Source organism: Mobula hypostoma, chromosome 17, assembly GCF_963921235.1.
Source record: "Mobula hypostoma chromosome 17, sMobHyp1.1, whole genome shotgun sequence".
In the NCBI taxonomy this organism is placed as follows: domain Eukaryota; kingdom Metazoa; phylum Chordata; class Chondrichthyes; order Myliobatiformes; family Myliobatidae; genus Mobula; species Mobula hypostoma.
Window position 1 is genome coordinate 5,572,495 of NC_086113.1, and position 18,181 is coordinate 5,590,675.

At 36.3% G+C, this 18,181-nt stretch overlaps 1 protein-coding gene across 2 annotated transcripts in view; it reads right to left on the bottom strand.

Annotated features, from left to right (window-relative positions):
* Nucleotides 1-18,181, bottom strand: part of top2b (DNA topoisomerase II beta) — a 96,658-nt gene that overhangs the window by 30,096 nt on the left and 48,381 nt on the right. For both annotated transcript variants that reach the window (XM_063069468.1, XM_063069467.1), the window contains exons 11-24: nucleotides 17,919-18,057; nucleotides 17,537-17,694; nucleotides 15,595-15,720; nucleotides 12,389-12,499; nucleotides 12,189-12,294; nucleotides 11,833-11,942; nucleotides 11,272-11,364; nucleotides 11,075-11,189; nucleotides 10,292-10,413; nucleotides 8,055-8,203; nucleotides 6,341-6,572; nucleotides 1,160-1,294; nucleotides 405-605; nucleotides 119-314 (exon numbers count right to left, since the gene is read on the bottom strand). In XM_063069468.1, the coding sequence (XP_062925538.1) occupies nucleotides 119-314; nucleotides 405-605; nucleotides 1,160-1,294; nucleotides 6,341-6,572; nucleotides 8,055-8,203; nucleotides 10,292-10,413; nucleotides 11,075-11,189; nucleotides 11,272-11,364; nucleotides 11,833-11,942; nucleotides 12,189-12,294; nucleotides 12,389-12,499; nucleotides 15,595-15,720; nucleotides 17,537-17,694; nucleotides 17,919-18,057 (1,993 nt within the window). The remainder of the gene's footprint in view (nucleotides 1-118; nucleotides 315-404; nucleotides 606-1,159; nucleotides 1,295-6,340; nucleotides 6,573-8,054; nucleotides 8,204-10,291; nucleotides 10,414-11,074; nucleotides 11,190-11,271; nucleotides 11,365-11,832; nucleotides 11,943-12,188; nucleotides 12,295-12,388; nucleotides 12,500-15,594; nucleotides 15,721-17,536; nucleotides 17,695-17,918; nucleotides 18,058-18,181) is intronic.

The following is an 18,181-nucleotide window of genomic DNA, read 5'->3' on the forward strand; positions in this document are numbered from 1 at the left end:
CAATCTTATTGTACTAACTTACAATTGTTCAACCATACTTTATGCAGCATAAAATTCTAATTACTAAACATAGCAACATGGAAATGTACATTTTGTACTTTAATCCATCTATCCTTACCAATTGTAATCTTCCCTTGTATTTTCTCTATAATGAAGCGAGCTTGGTTGTTTAATTTCGCAGACTCTGCCCCCAACATTCCTGACAACCACTCCTTTCTCAAACTGTAATAATGTAGCCTTAAATCAAAGAATTCCTTTAAGATGTCTTGCACAGTTTCATATTTCTTCATGCAACCCATGTGATCAAAAAGGACCTGCCAATGAACAATATTATTGCTATTTGGAGTTGTTTTAAGTACAAACATTTAATAATTTTACATATTAAAATATATTTTAAAAACTACCATAGAGTTGCAAGTGAGAGTCGTCTGTAGTTTGAACACTTTGTGCAAACCGGCAGCTTCTGCTTGCGCAAGTTTCTCCTCAGACATTTTTACAACAAATTTAACTGTGGCATCAGTGTGATATTCTTTATAGTCATTTATCAAAGCTGGTGTCTTTTCAGTTCCATTGAGCATTGGCTCAAGAACTTGTTCTTTGTATGCCTACATGAGAAAAACAAAGTCTTTTATTCAATTCAGCATAAGTTGTAAACCAGCACACGTTATATTTGTAAAACAGCATTTCCAAGTATTGAGATGTCCAAAAGGAAAATAACTTTGGATAGAAAGGAATATCCCATTCTTCATCAGCATAGAAAATTCATTTTAACTATCTCAGTGTAATGCTTAATGATATGAGAACAAATGCACTGCAACATAATGATGTCCCTTCATAACTGGCAATTGGTAAAAAATAATTGTAAAATTCTCCTTCCAGTAAAATAAAGACATTTAAAGAAAATAAATATAATAGATCCCAACTGTCCAAACAATATCTAGAAATTACTTTTGCCACTAAGTTTAATTAAAACATGAAGGAAATTTTGGAATAATCTATGCCCAGTCTCTGACCCAATTACTTGGTTTCAATATGGAAAATAAGAAGTTATCCTTACCTTCAAGAGAAAACAAAACATGACTATTTATACTCATATACACCAGCAGTTACTAACTTCAATGTCCTATTGCATTTTAAAACTTTTAATTGTATAAATTACCTGTGTCCAAGTCCTAACTGGAAGTTCTGTAATTTCTATGGTATTCCGATCCAAAACTAGTATTTCACCACTCACAACATACTGGTTTTGGCCCACCTCATGAATTGTCCCTTTGAAGTTCTTGTAGCTTGGTAGCTTGTGAATCAAAGATAATAAAAATCTCACTATTAATAAAGATATTTCTCAGTCAGCCATATTCAACATTTTACACAGACACCAACTGTGTGTACCTGAACCAAATACTGATACCATGAAAAACATAATGGTGATCTTTTCAAGTTAATAGCCTAGACTATTAATCAAAATGAAAGCATTATTACAAAAATTTTACACATGAAGATTATATATATATATATATATATATATATATATATATATATATAAATAAAAAAATTATTTTTAGACTAAAGGCTATTCTCACTGATAACATAGAAACATAGAATATAGGTGCAGGAGTAGGCCATTTGGCCCTTCGAGCCTGCACCGCCATTTATTATGATCATGGCTGATCATCCAACTCAGAACCCCGCCCCAGCCCTCCCTCCATACCCACTGACCCCTGTAGCCACAAGGGCCATATCTAACTCCCTCTTAAACATAGCCAATGAACTGGCCTCAACAGTTTCCTGTGGCAGAGAATTCCACAGATTCACCACTCTCTGTGTCAAGAAGTTTTTCCTAATCTCGGTCCTAAAAGGCTTCCCCTCTATCCTCAAACTGTGACCCCTCGTTCTGGACTTCCCCAACATCGGGAACAATCTTCCTGCATCTAGCCTGTCCAATCCCTTTAGGATCTTATACGTTTCAATCAGATCCCCCCTCAATCTTCTAAATTCCAACGAGTACAAGCCCAGTTCATCCAGTCTTTCTTCATGTGAAAGTCCTGCCATCCCAGGAATCAATCTGGTGAACCTTCTTTGTACTCCCTCTATGGCAAGGATGTCTTTCCTCAGATTAGGGGACCAAAACTGCACACAATACTCCAGGTGTGGTCTCACCAAGGCCTTGTACAACTGCAGTAGTACCTTCCTGCTCCTGTACTCGAATCCTCTCGCTATAAATGCCAGCATACCATTCGCCTTTTTCACCGCCTGCTGTACCTGCATGCCCACTTTCAATAACTGGTGTATAATGACACCCAGGTCTCGTTGCACCTCCCCTTTTCCTAATCGGCCACCATTCAGATAATAATCTGTTTTCCTATTTTTGCCACCAAAGTGGATAACTTCACATTTATCTACATTAAATTGCATCTGCCATGAGTTTGCCCACTCACCCAACCTATCCAAGTCACTCTGCATCCTCTTAGCATCCTCCTCACTGCTAACACTGCCACCCAGCTTCGTGTCATCCGCAAACTTGGAGATGCTGCATTTAATTCCCTCATCCAAGTCATTAATTTATATTGTAAACAACTGGGGTCCCAGCACTGAGCCTTGTGGTACCCCACTAGTCACCGCCTGCCATTCTGAAAAGGTCCCGTTTATTCCCACTCTTTGCTTCCTGTCTGCTAACCAATTCTCCACCCACACCAATACCTTACCCCCAATACTGTGTGCTTTAAGTTTGCACACTAATCTCCTGTGTGGGACCTTGTCAAAAGCCTTTTGAAAATCCAAATATACCACATCCACTGGTTCTCCCCTATCCACTCTACTAGTTACATCCTCAAAAAATTCTATGAGATTCGTCAGACATGATTTTCCTTTCACAAATCCATGCTGACTTTGTCCGATCATTTCACCGCTTTCCAAATGTGCTGTTATCACATCCTTGATAACTGACTCCAGCAGTTTCCCCACCACTGACGTTAGGCTAACCGGTCTATAATTCCCCGGTTTCTCTCTCCCTCCTTTTTTAAAAAGTGGGGTTACATTAGCCACCCTCCAATCCTCAGGAACTAGTCCAGAATCTAACGAGTTTTGAAAAATTATCACTAATGCATCCTCTAACGAGTTTTGAAAAATTATCACTAATGCATCCATAACATGAAGTAATGAAGAATAAACTAATCATGCTGCTTTTCAGAATCACAGGGTATCTCACCAATGAAACGCTTTGTAAGTATCAACATTGTTATAATGTAAGGAATAGCAGGACACAATTAAAAGCAAAGAAATAAATGGCCAGATAACAGTTTTGAGAAATAAATGTTTATAGACTGCAAGGAAAACCACCATCAAGTTTGAAAACAGTATGAAAATTTACAATTGCTATTGGTAGATCATCATCATCAGGTGTCATGCCCAGTTTGAGCTTTGACTGCCATGGCCCACATACTCCTGTTTCGGGTCAAGTAGATCAATTCATTGGTATTCATTTCCAGTTCCCTGGCTGCTGTCTCCATCATCATTTGTCTTTGTCTTCTTCTTGCTTTCTTCCCTTCAATCTTTCCCATAATTACCATGCATTCTAACTCCTCTTTCCTAATCACATGTCCAATGAAGTTATGTTCCCTTTTCATGATCTCATACATTATTTCTCTTTTTGTGTTTGCTCTGTTCATGACATCCTCGTTAGATATTCGTTTCGTCCAAGATATTCTTTGCATCCTCCTCAAAAACCACATCTCTGCTCTACAATTCGTTTCCTCATGTTACTACAAACCCCATTTCCAGAAAAGTTGGGATATTTTCCAAAATGCAATAAAAACAAAAATCTGTGATATGTTAATTCACATGAACCTTTATTTAACTGACACAAGTACAAAGAAAAGATTTTCAATAGTTTTACTGACCAACTTAATTGTATTTTGTAAACATACACAAATTTAGAATTTGATGGCTGCAACACACTCAACAAAAGTTGGGACAGAGTTAAAATAAGATTGAAAAGTGCACAGAATATTCAAGTAACACCGGTTTGGAAGACTCCACATTAAGCAGGCTAATTGGTAGCAGGTGAGGTATCATGACTGGGTATAAAAGTAGCGTCCATCAAAGGCTCAGTCTTTGCAAGCAAGGATGGGTCGTGGCTCACCCTTTTGTGCCAAAATTCGAGAGAGACTTGTTAGTCAGTTCAAAAGAAACATTTCTCAACGCAAGATTGCAGAGAATTTAGGTCTTTCAACATCTACAGTACATAATATTGTGAAAAGATTCAGGGTATTCAGAGACATCTCAGTGCGTAAAGGACATGGTCGGAAACCACTGTTGAATGCACGTGATCTTCGAGCCCTCAGGCGGCACTGCCTAAGAAACCGTCATGCTACTGTGACAATTATAGCCACCTGGGCTCGGGAGTACTTTGGAAAACCATTGTCACTCAACACAGTCCGTCGCTGCATCCAGAAATGCAACTTGAAACTGTATTACACAAGGAGGAAGCCATACATCAACTCTATGCAGAAACACCGGCGAGTTCTCCGGGCTTGAGCTCATCTCAGATGGACCGAAAGACTGTGGAACCACGTACTGTAGTCAGATGTGTCCACATCTCAGCTAGTTTTCGGAAAAAACTGGCGTCGAGTTCTCCGTGCCAAAGATGAAAACGACCATCCAGATTGTTATCAGTGAAAGGTGCAAAAGCCAGCATCTGTGATGGTATGGGGGTGCATCAGTGCCCACGGCATGGGTGAGTTGCATGTATGTGAAGGTACCATTGACTCTGAGGTGTATATTAGGATTTTAGAGAGACATATGTTGCCATCAAGGCAACGTCTCTTCCTGGGACTTCCATGCTTATTTCAGCAGGACAATGCCCGACCACATTCTGCACAGGCTACAACAGCGTCGCTTTGTAGACACACAGTGCGTGTGCTTGACTGGCCTGCTGCCAGTCCACATCTATCTCCTACTGAAAATGTATGGTGCATCATGAAGAGGAGAATCAGACAACGGAGACCACGGACTGTTGAGCAGCTGAAGTCTTATATCAAGCAAGAATGGACAAAATTTCCAATTGCAAATCTACTACAATTAGTATCCTCAGTTCCAGAATGATTAAGAAGTGTTATTAAAAGGAAAGGTGATGTAACACAATGGTAAACATGCCTCTGTCCCAACTTTTGTTGAGTGTGTTGCAGCCATCAAATTCTAAATTTGTGTAGGTTTACAAAATACAATTAAGTTGGTCAGTAAAACTATTGAAAATCTTTTCTTTGTACTTTTGTCAGTTAAATAAAGCTTCACCTGAATTAACATATCACAGATTTTTGTTTTTATTGCATTTTGGAAAATATCCCAACTTTTCTGGAAATGGGGTTTGTAGATATTGTCCAACATTCTGAGCCATATAACATAACTGGATAAACATAACATTTCAGTACTCTGAGGTGGGTTGTCATGCCTAGTTTAGTATTGGTCAGAATACTCTTCATTCTCGTAACTGGTAGATAGGACATTCATTTACCAACTTAACATCAAAGGAAACAGGAATCCCATGAAATGTCACTCTAGCTTACGCATTGAAGTGTTCAGAATTGTAGAAATCACTGCCTTTCAACTCAAAGGCTGACACTATCATTTCCAATAACAAAAATGGGTGCATATAGATAGAATGCATCGTGATTAGGGTTTTCACCTAAAGAAAAAGGCAGGTCAAATTGCTAGAATAATGGTATTACAGTAACATTTGCCATCTTCAAATCATTTGAACCACAATTCATCTGTGATTGTAAGGAAAAATGAAGCAATAGCAAGTCAACACTTTATACCGTACCAAATTTTCTTTTCCATTCAACTCAACTGAAAAGAATTAGGATGTAGCATTGCACATGCTCACTGGCAAAGACTCAGTATTTCATCCTAGTATTTTCATTGTTTTTGCAAGTTCTGGGTGCCCTTGAACTAAGTGATTTGCTCAGGACTAGAATTTCAGAAGTCATTTAAAGTCAGTCACACTGGTGGTTCTGAAGTCACATGTCGGCCATGTCAAATTTCATCCTCTGAAGGACATGATATTAAATCAGTCGTAATTTTTACAACTTGCGATCATGATTACAATTTTTTAACTTCCCAGTTTATTAAGAGTTTAAATTCCACAGCACCCATGGGGGAATATGAACTCTATGCCTCACGAGTATTAGGATGGTATTTTAAGTACACCACCACTAAATCCATATCTATGGTGTCCTTCAGAAAATGAACTTGAGTAAAATTCAAAATTATGTAAAATGCATTTACTCGGAAGTGTACAACATCGTGATTTGTGTTAAATTATGAGTAAGCTTTCATTATTTACCATAGGAAGGGGATCCAACCCATCTAGCATCCGCCTGACATTATTGACTAGTTCTCTGGTATCGTAGTTGGGAATTCGACAAGCCCATCCTGTACCAATTCCTTCAGCTCCATTAACGAGGACCATGGGAATTATGGGGCAGTACCATTCTGGCTCAACTCGTTGGTTGTCATCATAAAGGAATTTCAGTAAATTGTCATCCATTTGAGGGCAAAGCAAACGTGCCAAAGGACTAAAACAAACAAAATACAACAACTTTATCTGCAAAATATTATAGTTAAAATTAGGAATACTATCAATATACAAATTTATAGCAACTTTACAGGAAGTTATAACAGAATTAATTAAAGGGGTATATTGGAAGACTTTTCATTATAATGGTGAGGAAGGAATTCATCTTTGTAAGTGCAAATATAGGAACTGAAACAGATCACTCAAATACTTGAGCCTCACCTGCTATTAAGTCAGATTATGACTGGTCCAAACTCAACTCTATCCTATCAAACTTCTTGCTACCATTCTGATGGAAATTATAAACTGTCATTCAGAGCTTTATAGCTTAATCAAGTACAGCCAGCCCAACTTTAAGGAGGTTGTTGTTTACAATAACTGAATATTTTGAAAACAATTACAGACCCTTGATGAAATAAAGACTTTTTTTTGGATATTTAGCAAGGCTCCTGTGAAACTTCCCCCAAGTCAGCCAAGAAAGTAAAAACCCAGAGGAATCTAAGGAAGATGGGATGTTACATTCAAACTGGACTCGGAAAAAGGGAGGTAAAGTCAGTTAATATAATTTTTTTTAAATGACTGGAGACATTTTACAGTTAAATTCAACACAGCTTAGCAACCAGTCCCTTTTCTGTAATATAGAGCAATGATTTGAATATTAAAGCCCCAATTAAAAAGCAGATACTCCTGATGACAAAGTTGAATAGACAGAGAAGTTAAACTGAGCCTGATCGCAATGGACAAGATGAGCACAAATGCAGCAAATGAAATTCAATCTATAATAATTGAGAACAATCAAAAGAAGGGAATACATAATAAAAACATGAAACTTTGAAGTTTAGAAGGAACTTAAATTTCCTGTTGATAGGTGCCATAAAGATAGCAAGACATGCAAACATGGTAGCAAAGGTGGCGGCATACAGAACAATTTCCTTTACTGTGCAAAACACAAAGGCAGAATGGTTCTTTGTCAAGTATAAATTTCAATGAAAATAATTAAAAAGCTGCCATGTAATAAATTAGCTACACTAATCAAAAATACTTTTATCTTAAGAATTTAGTAATTGTGTTCGAGTTTCACAGAACATCTTAGAGGTAAATTTTTGATATGAACTCAAAGTGTTTAACTGGATGATGGTAACAAAAATGTTTGACAAATCAATAAATATGTAAACATAAATAAGAAAATGAAAAAATGTAAATTACTAATATTTTCAATCTGCATAGATAATGCATACAATAGGGTCTTTTAAGAGATTCTTAAATAGGTACATGGAAATTAGAAAAATAGAGGGAAATTCTAAGCAGTCTCTAGAGCAGGTTACATGGTCAGCACAACATTATGGGCGAAGGGTCTGTAACGTGCTGTTGATGTCTATATTCTATGTTCTAAGATCTACTGTCCCTTCTAAGGGACAGCCATGGTGAAGTATGGACATGAGAAACATTGGTGATTTGTTACTGAACAGCGTATTTGACTTACCTTAACATGGTAAAAATGTAACGGGGACTGGCAGCATCTTTCCCGCCATGCAGTCTGGTACCAAATTGCCCAATTGGTTGCAATAAGCTTATATTATTACTGCCAACAAAGTTTTGGGCCAAGTTTACAATGGTCATCATAAGTGCTTGCTAAAATTAAAACAATAAACATGCAGATACTTAATTGTGATTTAAATTCACAGACAAGTCACAAGCTTTCTTTAATTGGAAGACATGTTCTGAAGATTACCAGTGTAGTCATGCTCCTAACTAGTAGCAGAACCTGTTCAACCACTGTTCTTATTCGCACTGTCATCTGGTGATGCCCCAAATACAAAATATCATTCCGGTATTCAATCCTACCACAGTTCCCCCCAATCACCACCAACCCCAATCGCTGCTTTAACAAATCTTTTTAAAATATCAACGTTTCCAAATTTGATACCCCTCCATTTCTGGTCCGAGTTTAATCCAATAAAGCGTTCTAATTACTCAGGGGCAGAACAGTAGTGTAGCAGTTAGTCTAACACTTTACAGCACCAAAGATCTGGGTTCATTGCTGGTGTTATCTGTAAGGAGCTTGCACATTTTCCCTGTGACCATGTGGGTTTCATCCAGGTGTTTTACTTTCCTCCCACATCCCAAAGATGTACAGATTAGTAAGTTTTGGCACACTATGTTGACGTCAGAAGCATGGCAACACTTGTGGTCTTGTCCTAGGACTGTGTTGTTCAATGACACAAACATATTTCAATGCACGTTTTGATGTACTGTATGTCTGATAAATAAAACTAATCTTTAACACATCAGACCCAGATAATTATCCATATTAATACTCTTCAAGAGACCAGCACCACCCTCTTCTTTATGTCAAAAATGTCCTAGCATATTATCATGTTTAAAGGAAGCTCAGTATCCACCATGTCCATAAAACATAGGAGTGGAATTAAGCTATTCAGCCCATCAAGTCTACTCCACCATTCCATTATGGCTGATTTATCATCCCTCTCAACCCCATTCTCCTACTTTCTCCCCATAACCTTTGATACCCTGACTAATCAAGAACCTATCAAGCTCCACTTTGAATATACTCAATAATTTGACTTCCACAGCTGTCTGTGGCAATGACTTTCACAGATTCACCAATCTGTGGCTGAAGAAATTCCTGTCAGTTTTAAAGGGACATTCTTTATTCTGAGGCTGTGCACTCAGATCCAAAGCTCTCCTACTGATTCTACACCCACTCTTTCCAGGTCTTCTAGTATCCACTAAATTCAATGAGATTCTCACCTCATCTTTCTGCAGTCTACCAAGTACAGGCCCAGAGACAAGTACTCCTCATACATTAAACCTTTCATTAATCTTTTTCATCTTTCTCTGGACACTTTCCAGGGCCAGCACCTTCTTCCTTAAATATGGGAATGAGAGCATTGACGCGCATCACAAATGCCCCGATGAGATACATCTTAGGTAGATATGGTGTTAATGAAATGACCACACATCTTCCCAGCTTACAAATGGCTGGCTTATGTACAATCTGCACATACAAATAAGCATTTCAGAGACAGGTGGGGTGGATCTGACAGTTGTTAAATGGCTGCAGGAATTTTCTGCTGCCTGGGATCTCATTTCACAAATGCACTCTCAACTTGCAAATTGTATGGGAAGGAGGAACGGGGCTTAGTTTGCTGTTGTAATTTTGTTATTATTGATGTTGTTGCTTGTACTGTTCTGTAAACATTGTGGGAATGCTATGCCAGCACCAGAATGTGCAACGACACTTTGCGGGCTGACCCTAGTGTGCTGGTTGTTAACACAAATGACACAATTCAATATATTTTTTGATGTACATGTGATAAATGAATGAATCTTATTCTGAATAGTTACACCACAAGCCAAAGGAACATAATTAAGCCATTCAACTCATTGTCTCTGTTCAGCATGTTATATAAATTAAAAAATGATTCAATTCTCTGAACAAACATGAACAAAGTAGATTATTTGTCCAGGATTCCATGTTATATATCCAGCTTCTTACTGGAGGGATTTTTTCTAGATGCTGAATAACCATCATAACAACTGAATTGTTTAATAAATTAATAGTTAATTTAAATTAATAATTTTGACTACCTCTACACTTGGAGTCAAGATACAAAGCAAAATCTGCATTTCAAATCTAATTAGGTCCATTTGACATTAGCTGAAAGCAGTATAAAAATATTTAGTTTTTTTATTTACCTCACCATGGTGATAGGCAGACATTTCAGCCACTGAACCTGCCAACTGAGCAACCTTGACTTCTCGTTTGTCATTCCTCTTAAAACATGTAAATAACACTTTCCGCTGACCGGGTTTTAAACCTGAGATTAAATAGAAATGTATACTCTTTTAAAAATAATACCTAGCTTTTAAGATAGATTTAATTTTCATGAATGCTGAATCATATTCTACAAAAAGCTTATATTCAACTGGTTGAAAAGATCCCATGTTGAGCAATTTTTTTTTAAACAAATCAAGAAGAGAGTAAAATATTATGTATGAATCTTAGTAAGATTTTATATTTATCATAATGTTAATCAGGATATATCAAAATAAAACAATTTACAATGTTATAAACACAAGAGATTCTACATATGCTAGAAATCCAGAGCAACACACACGCACAAAATACAAAACTCAGCAGGTTGGGCAGCGTCTATGGAGAGAAATAAACTATCAACGTTTCTGGCCGAGATGCTTCATCAGGTCCTGAAGAAGGATCTTGGCCTGAAACTGTGACTGTTTATTCCACTTCACAGATGCTGCCTGACCTGCTGAGTTTTTGTGTGTGTTGCTTACAGTGTCATGGTCTATATTTAATTTTTAATCCTATCTAGTAGGCAAGTTCTATATAATTTGATTAATTAGGATACAAATTCCCAGTATTTGAAGTCAATAAACTGATCTTAAAAAGGGTAGTGCGGGGATGCCACAGATGAATTATAGAATTTAATCGTAATAATGTCTACTTCAGATGCTTACCATCAACAAGAGAAGGAATAGACCTTTCATTGTCAGAATTTGAGAAAAGGATCAACTCCTTGTTGATGAAGTCATTGTATGTCAGGTGCCTAGTTGATGTTCCATATAAATATTGCTGTAAAATTAAATTTTAAATGTCACAATCACAAGCAGAACAGAAGATTAAATATTAAATTCTGCAATGTAAAGCTCCAGACCTCTGGCAATCCATGCAGCCTTCTCTGCCTTCTATCTTCCATGAAATTGGTCAGCCATTCTTTTCGATCATCTATTTTCTTTTTGCTGAAAGCCTGAAATATTTTTAATCAAAGCATTAATTTAGCTTTTATACCACAGAGAACAGTAATTTCTATTGACCAATCATTCATTAACTCACAATTATAACCACTTTATAAACCAATTGAAAGTCTGATATTGAAATCAGTTGAACTAAAAATAATCTAATTATTGCAATTTTTGTGCTTTTAGTTCCCATGTGTTAACTTTTTTTCATTTTATTTCGAGATACAGTATAGAAGAGGCCTTTCTGGCCCAACTAGCCATGCTGCCCAGCAACCCACCTATTTAACACTAGCCTAATCATTCAATGAATACTACTGATATCATCATATGGATTTGATCTGATAGTATATATTGAGATAGAACTAATTAATGAATACATTAATGCAGAATTTAACTTCTAACTTCTCTGAAAATAAAATTACACAAATTTATTGAAAACTTAACAAGCTGAGATTTTCTATAGTTATGTATAATACCAGGGTTATTGCAGCATCATCCTCTGGGCCTGTGTATCTAAACATTATGCGGTGTCTGTCCATATCAGCAAAGTACTCTTTTGCCTCTTTTGATGTGCTGGTGCCAAGACCTGCATGAGACATCACATATTCCAGTCATTTTATAAGCGTATTTGATCAGATTGTTACTTAACATTAGCTCTAATGGGTACCTGCAACTGGCAGAATCAAACTCAACTCCAGTTTGAAAGTATTTCTGCATAAAACTTGTTGGCAGCTGCACAAAAATACAAAATTGCTAAATTAAATCAGGTGTGCCCCCCACCTCCTAGGTTTTTACTTTTGACTATTTTAAGTTAAATTTTTACATTACAAACCTTTGTAGTATTTTACTTTCCAAGATTTGTTGTTTTCTGCGTGTTTTTTCCACTCATCAAATTCAGGAATGCTGTAGAATGCCAATTCTTGTTTATTTTTGGTAGCCTTTATTTAAAAAAAAGTATCAAAAATCAGTGCTTCACATTTTTATTTTCATCTACAGCAACAGGATTGTAGATTGTTCTAAAGGTTCACTAGCCTTTACTATCGGAGTAATGAATTCCTCCAAGAAATGGTGTCTCAAAAGAGATGGCCAGTTGTGATGGAAGAAGTTAATCAGCAAGCCTTTGATGTGAGAGCCATCCTGATCCTGTAACATTTAAAGATATGCAAATTAATATTAACTGTTTTGATTAAGCTATTATGATAAACTGCTAAGAGTTTTGGTTCTACAATTCAAATTAATCTTTCACTCTTTCAAAGCAATCTTCACGGTCATAACAACTGCTTCTGTGATACTAATCCTTTTTTCCCCACCTGAAATTGATTTACCTCTTTCTATATCAGTTTCTCACATTTGTTTGTATCTGTGTATTTTACTTTCCCCATGCTTATCCTGTATCAAAGGAATTCCATGATTCAAAGCTCTGCGTTGAAGATTAAACTGTCACATCTACCACACACTGACCTTTTAGTCTGGGTTTCCTTCTACACCAGTTAATCATTTTAGTTCATTCAACTCATAATGTCATTCATCATTTGCATCTATTTGGTATCTTTGTTTAATCATGCACTAGACTATAAACCTACAAAGTAATCATGTTTTTATTTGAAAGTTAGTCTTTACTTAATATTTTACTTTCTTTAACAAAATACAAAAATTTCTCTATAACATTAATTTTTATGGAAAAGTAATGTTCGGAAATCTAAAATTTGCACTTTTTCTACTGACATGAAAATGTAGAAGACAAAAAACAAACCTCTAAAACAAAATTTATATAAAAAATCTAGGGTGCCTAAGACTTTGACACAGTACCGTAGGTGCAGGAAGTACCTAAACTGACCATTAAGTGTAAAGCTCTGTTTCCAACATCCCAATTTACACCAGTTAGAGTTTAGGACTCACCCATCAAGCCTCTGGCTCAACAAGATTCTCATTCATGCTTCAATTCCTGCATGAATTCATCAAATTACAACACTAACATGAACTGTCCACTACTCCAGTTCAAGCTCTCATGTATTACTTTCCTTTTTGCCTCACAACTAGTGGGTGTTTCTGTCTTCAGTTATCTTGTCTGAGTTCTGAAATAATCCTTCTAAACAACCCATTTCTCTCTTAAGAACAAAATTCTTTCCAGCTTTTTGTCACTTTTTGTTTGATTATACTGAACACTTTAACGTATTGTATAATATTATACAGCATTGCATGAATGCAAATTTTTGCTGATCATAAGCAAGATGCACAAAATGCTAAAGGAAATCAGCAGGTCAGGCAGCGTCCATGGAAATGAATAAACAGTCAACATTTCAGGTCGAGACCCTTCTTCAGGACTGGAAGGGGAAAGATGCCAGAATGAAAATATGGGAGGAGGGGAAGGAGGATTAGCTGGAAGGTGATAGGTGGAGCCAAGGTGTGTTGGAAAGATAAAGGGCTGGAGAAGAGGAATCTGATAGCAGAGGAGAGTGAATGATAGGAGAAAGGGAAGGAGGGGACCCAGGGAGGTGCTAGGTAGTTGAGAAGAGGTAAGAGGCTGAAATTGAGAATAGAAGAAGATGGGAGGGTTTGGAAAAAATTTTAATACCAGAAGGAGAAATCGATATTCATGCCATCAGATTGGAAGCTGCCCTGACAAAATATAAAGTGGGTGGCCTCATCATGGCACAAGAGGAGGCCATGGAACAACATGTCAAAACGAGAATAGGAATCAGAATTAAACTGTTTGGAGCTCTGATTGTAAAATACTAGAATGATACTTCAATAGAGTCAGAAGACTCCGCATGTCTTTCTGCTGGTAGCTATATAAAAAAAACTTAACTGGGGAGAAGAGCAGGGAAGTTCCTGTTCCATGGTCAGTATTTGTCTCCCAATTAACAAAAGTGATTATCTATTGTATTTATATTCATGGTTTTTTTTATTATTGTGTTATTTATCTTTTGTGCTGTATTGGATCCTGTGTAACAATAATTTGTCCCCCTTACACACGTGTACAGGAAATGACATTAAACAATCTTGAATCTAATTTACACAGTACATAAAATTTTGCTGTGGAATTGAAGATTACATTTCTTTCAGTGACTGCATTTAAATGAATACTAATTTCTTTGGGCTGACCTGCTTTGGTGAAGGGTGCCAAATGTTTGCCAGTTGATTTTAAGTTTGTGCCTTGCTCACAACTAAAACCAGAATTTTATTGTCCTGAAACTGAAAATCGTAAAGTGGAGCGAGTAATTCAAGGAATTTAATAAAGGAAATATCTTTTAAGGAAAGTGAAATTTGAAACCTCCAAGACGACCACAACCTTGTTGTGGTTTGGAGCCTTGCATACCTCAATGATCCAGAGAACTATGTTGGCTGGAGTCATTTGGCTCTTGCTAAGATCACCCATAACAAACAGGTCAAAGGGTAGGGGTCAGACTAAGAGTGGTCCGCCAGTCCTCAGGTTTGGGGACTCAGTTCAGGCCTAATCACTCTGACTGGTCGTTACGGAAACAGCAATGAATGAAGGACCCTTCTACATTTGTATGCAACTGTATTCCTGAGTCTCCACCCAGAACTTGCATGGCTGACAGTGGTGAAAACTAAGAGGAAGCTTTGGGCACAATAAAGGAAGACCTGAACACCATCAAGACCAAGACCAAAATTTGATAGACAGAGATGGAGGACTTTCATTACTGCCCTAAACAGTAAGTGCATCTTGAAAATAAACAAAGCCCTTTTTAAAGAAACAGGGATGTGGGGCCGTGGGGCGGGGGGAGAGAGTGGGAGTCCTGTTGAGTTTTATTGATGGTGTAAATATCCTCTCATCTTGGAGGGAATATGAGAGTAAATACAAGCCAGAGATAACTGAATCAGAAAAACTGAATAACCAGAGGGTAAGTAGAGCACTTGGTGTAAGTCATGGGATGGAAGGAAGCAAAACTATATTATGCCAGCATTCTCAAAGCCAACAGCCAAAGGGACACTTCTCATTACAACTTACATTCCAATTAAAATATGCAATAGAAATAAAAAGAGCAAAACAGATAAAAACAAACAGAAAATTAAACAGATAGAGGGAAATAGTAAACACAAGTGAAGCCAGGACTAGGTAAATATATTCTCTGACTTTCTGTGAAACAATAGAACTTTGATAGTACTCAATGTCAGCTTTTATGCTCACAGAGCAGAGTTCCTGCAGTATTTATTGAGAACACTATTATGTGCATCTCCTTTTAATTAAGATTCAGGGAAAGTGAAATGCTAACCTGATCAGTCATGATCATAATCTTGCCATAGCGAAGAGATTTCAGTGATTCTGCATCATCGTAACTTTTCTTGTACTGAAGACCTACTATCTTGATAATGTTGTTGATTTCTGCATTCTCCATTATCTGCACAACAAAGTAACATTAATATCTTTGTTTTTTCTGGAATTGCAATGTTTCACAACTCAATAATTCAATATTCTTTTAAATTATTAAAATTGTAATGGATAACCACAGCAAGTGAACTAAATTTAGTTACTATGAAGCAATTTACAGAATGAGGTCCTTTAAGGTATTCCATCAAAATAATCAGAACCACAGATTAAATTCAGACAGCAGGGTTTAAGGTATCCATGCAATATTTCATTACCAATTCTGTAAAATTGAAGTATATTATTGAAGGTAAAATAAATAAAAATTGCTGCTTTCTTTCATTTAATAATTTTACAAATTAAAAGTACTGTAAGATAATACAGGAATAAACAAAACTAAATTATTCTGTTTATGAAGGATTATAAAATAAAAAGATAACAAAATAGGCTTATGATGCCTTGGGGATATAAAAATAAAAGCATCTTTCTTATTATCCATCTAACAGCAGAAATATTTTAAAGATTTATTATCTCTGAATATGTCTGACAACCTTGAGTGTTAGAACCCTATTAAAGAGCAAGCTTACAATTACAAGGAGATATGCAAGATTACTAAAAACAAATTAGAGAATTTCAATCTTATTTTCTTCAATTGTAAGATTCAACTGCTGAAATCAACAAACAAGTTCAAGAAATTTTATCGTTTCTTTTACTAATCGGTAATGCCTGACTGAGAGATCATTGAAGGTTATTTGACTTCCGACTTTAGAATCTGGTGTAGGTTAACAAAACGATTAGTTCATATGGAGACATAAAAGACTGTAGAAATCTAGAGCAACAGTCTGTTGGAGGAAGTCAGTGGGGAAAGAGGGTCAAGCAGCATCTGTGCAAGGAAAGAATCTTGTCAATGTTTTGGGCTGAAACCTTGCATCGGTCCTGTTAGGTATTGTTTGTTAAATGATTATTAAAACTATTTTCTTACATTCTTTCAAATGAAGTTCCATTGAAAGGTCAGAAAATGCACAAGCTTCAAATAAGGTAGTAATCAAATGTAATTAAATTTTGTGTGACAATTATTCATGCTGCATTTCTCATACAGAGAGTAAGAATAAAATAAATCGTTTTCACAATAAATATTCTGACCAAAGTCGTTTCATTAATGTCTCTGTTTTCATGAGACTCGTTCTAAAGTCTGTGATACAAAAAAGACAAACTTTAGTCGTAAGGATATGAGAGAAAGTGGCATCCAGTTTAATCACACAAAAATTGCAAAATATTCAAGAAACAGTTTGAAGAATGATAAGGGGGATTAATGATGTAAACTAAAAAATAAAATCTACTTCCACTACCTCCCCCTCCCATCCCTTCTTTGCCAAATGAATTTGCCCAATGCTGTTAGATCTGTGAAATATAGAGTCCATCACATTAACAGATGGAGTTAATAAACGGAGGTTTATTTACTGGCTCTATCTGAAAGCTTAGCAAGGCACCTGACTGGAGTAATAAATAATGAACTTCATTAACCTCATTGATTTACTTATGTGGAACTCTAACTGAAGTTGTGGGAAATTAGGACTGAACCACAAGAGACCTACATTACATGCAACAAAATAATCTGAGGTAAAAATTTGCTAATAAAATAACTTGCAAAATACATGTGTACAAGTATTTTAGACACATGCTTTAATTAGAAAGGCGGTATCTTCTTGCCAGAATACTCATTGAGATTACGTCTCAAATGCTCTGTTCACAATTGTTTTGCATTCAAGTGATTTCCAGCTGAGGACAAAAAGGCTTATCAAGTTAAAAGATACAATGCTATTTTACTTATTATCTGTGTTCAGCCATACCTGTTTATGTGAAGCTTCTCGAACATTGAGAATTTTACCCCTCAGTGGGAACACACCATATCTATCACGGCCAATGACACCTAGACCTGACACAGCCAAGGATTTGGCTGAATCTCCTTCTGTCAGAATCAATGTACATTCTGAGGAATGCCTTCCACCTAATTTAGAAATATATACATATCCTTTAGCTCATACAGCTTACATATTAAAGACAAATGTGAAACAGGTTATGGAAAATGTTTTGCAGTCAGATATTAAAACACTCTCTGTTCAACCACAATAGTTCTTATTAAGTTTCACAAGTGACCATTTTATTTTAAGCCACAGATATGATATGTGTCATCTGTTCTTGTACTACTGGAAGCAAAAGCATTTACTGTACCTGCATCATTGGCATCATCTAGTTTTGGAATGCCTTTAATTTTGCTGTGTTTTACCGAAGAACACTTCTTATTCAGTTGGGTCTGGGCTTTAAATTTTACCCAATTTAATATACTTTCAACAATGCCACAGTTGTTTGCCTGAAAGAACCAAAGAAATTTTCCTCTTAAAACAATGAGGGAAAAAAAATCAATCCAAAAAGTATCAATTTCATTTTAACAATACTAAATGCAATGAAACTAAAGATTGCCTAAATCCTGAAAA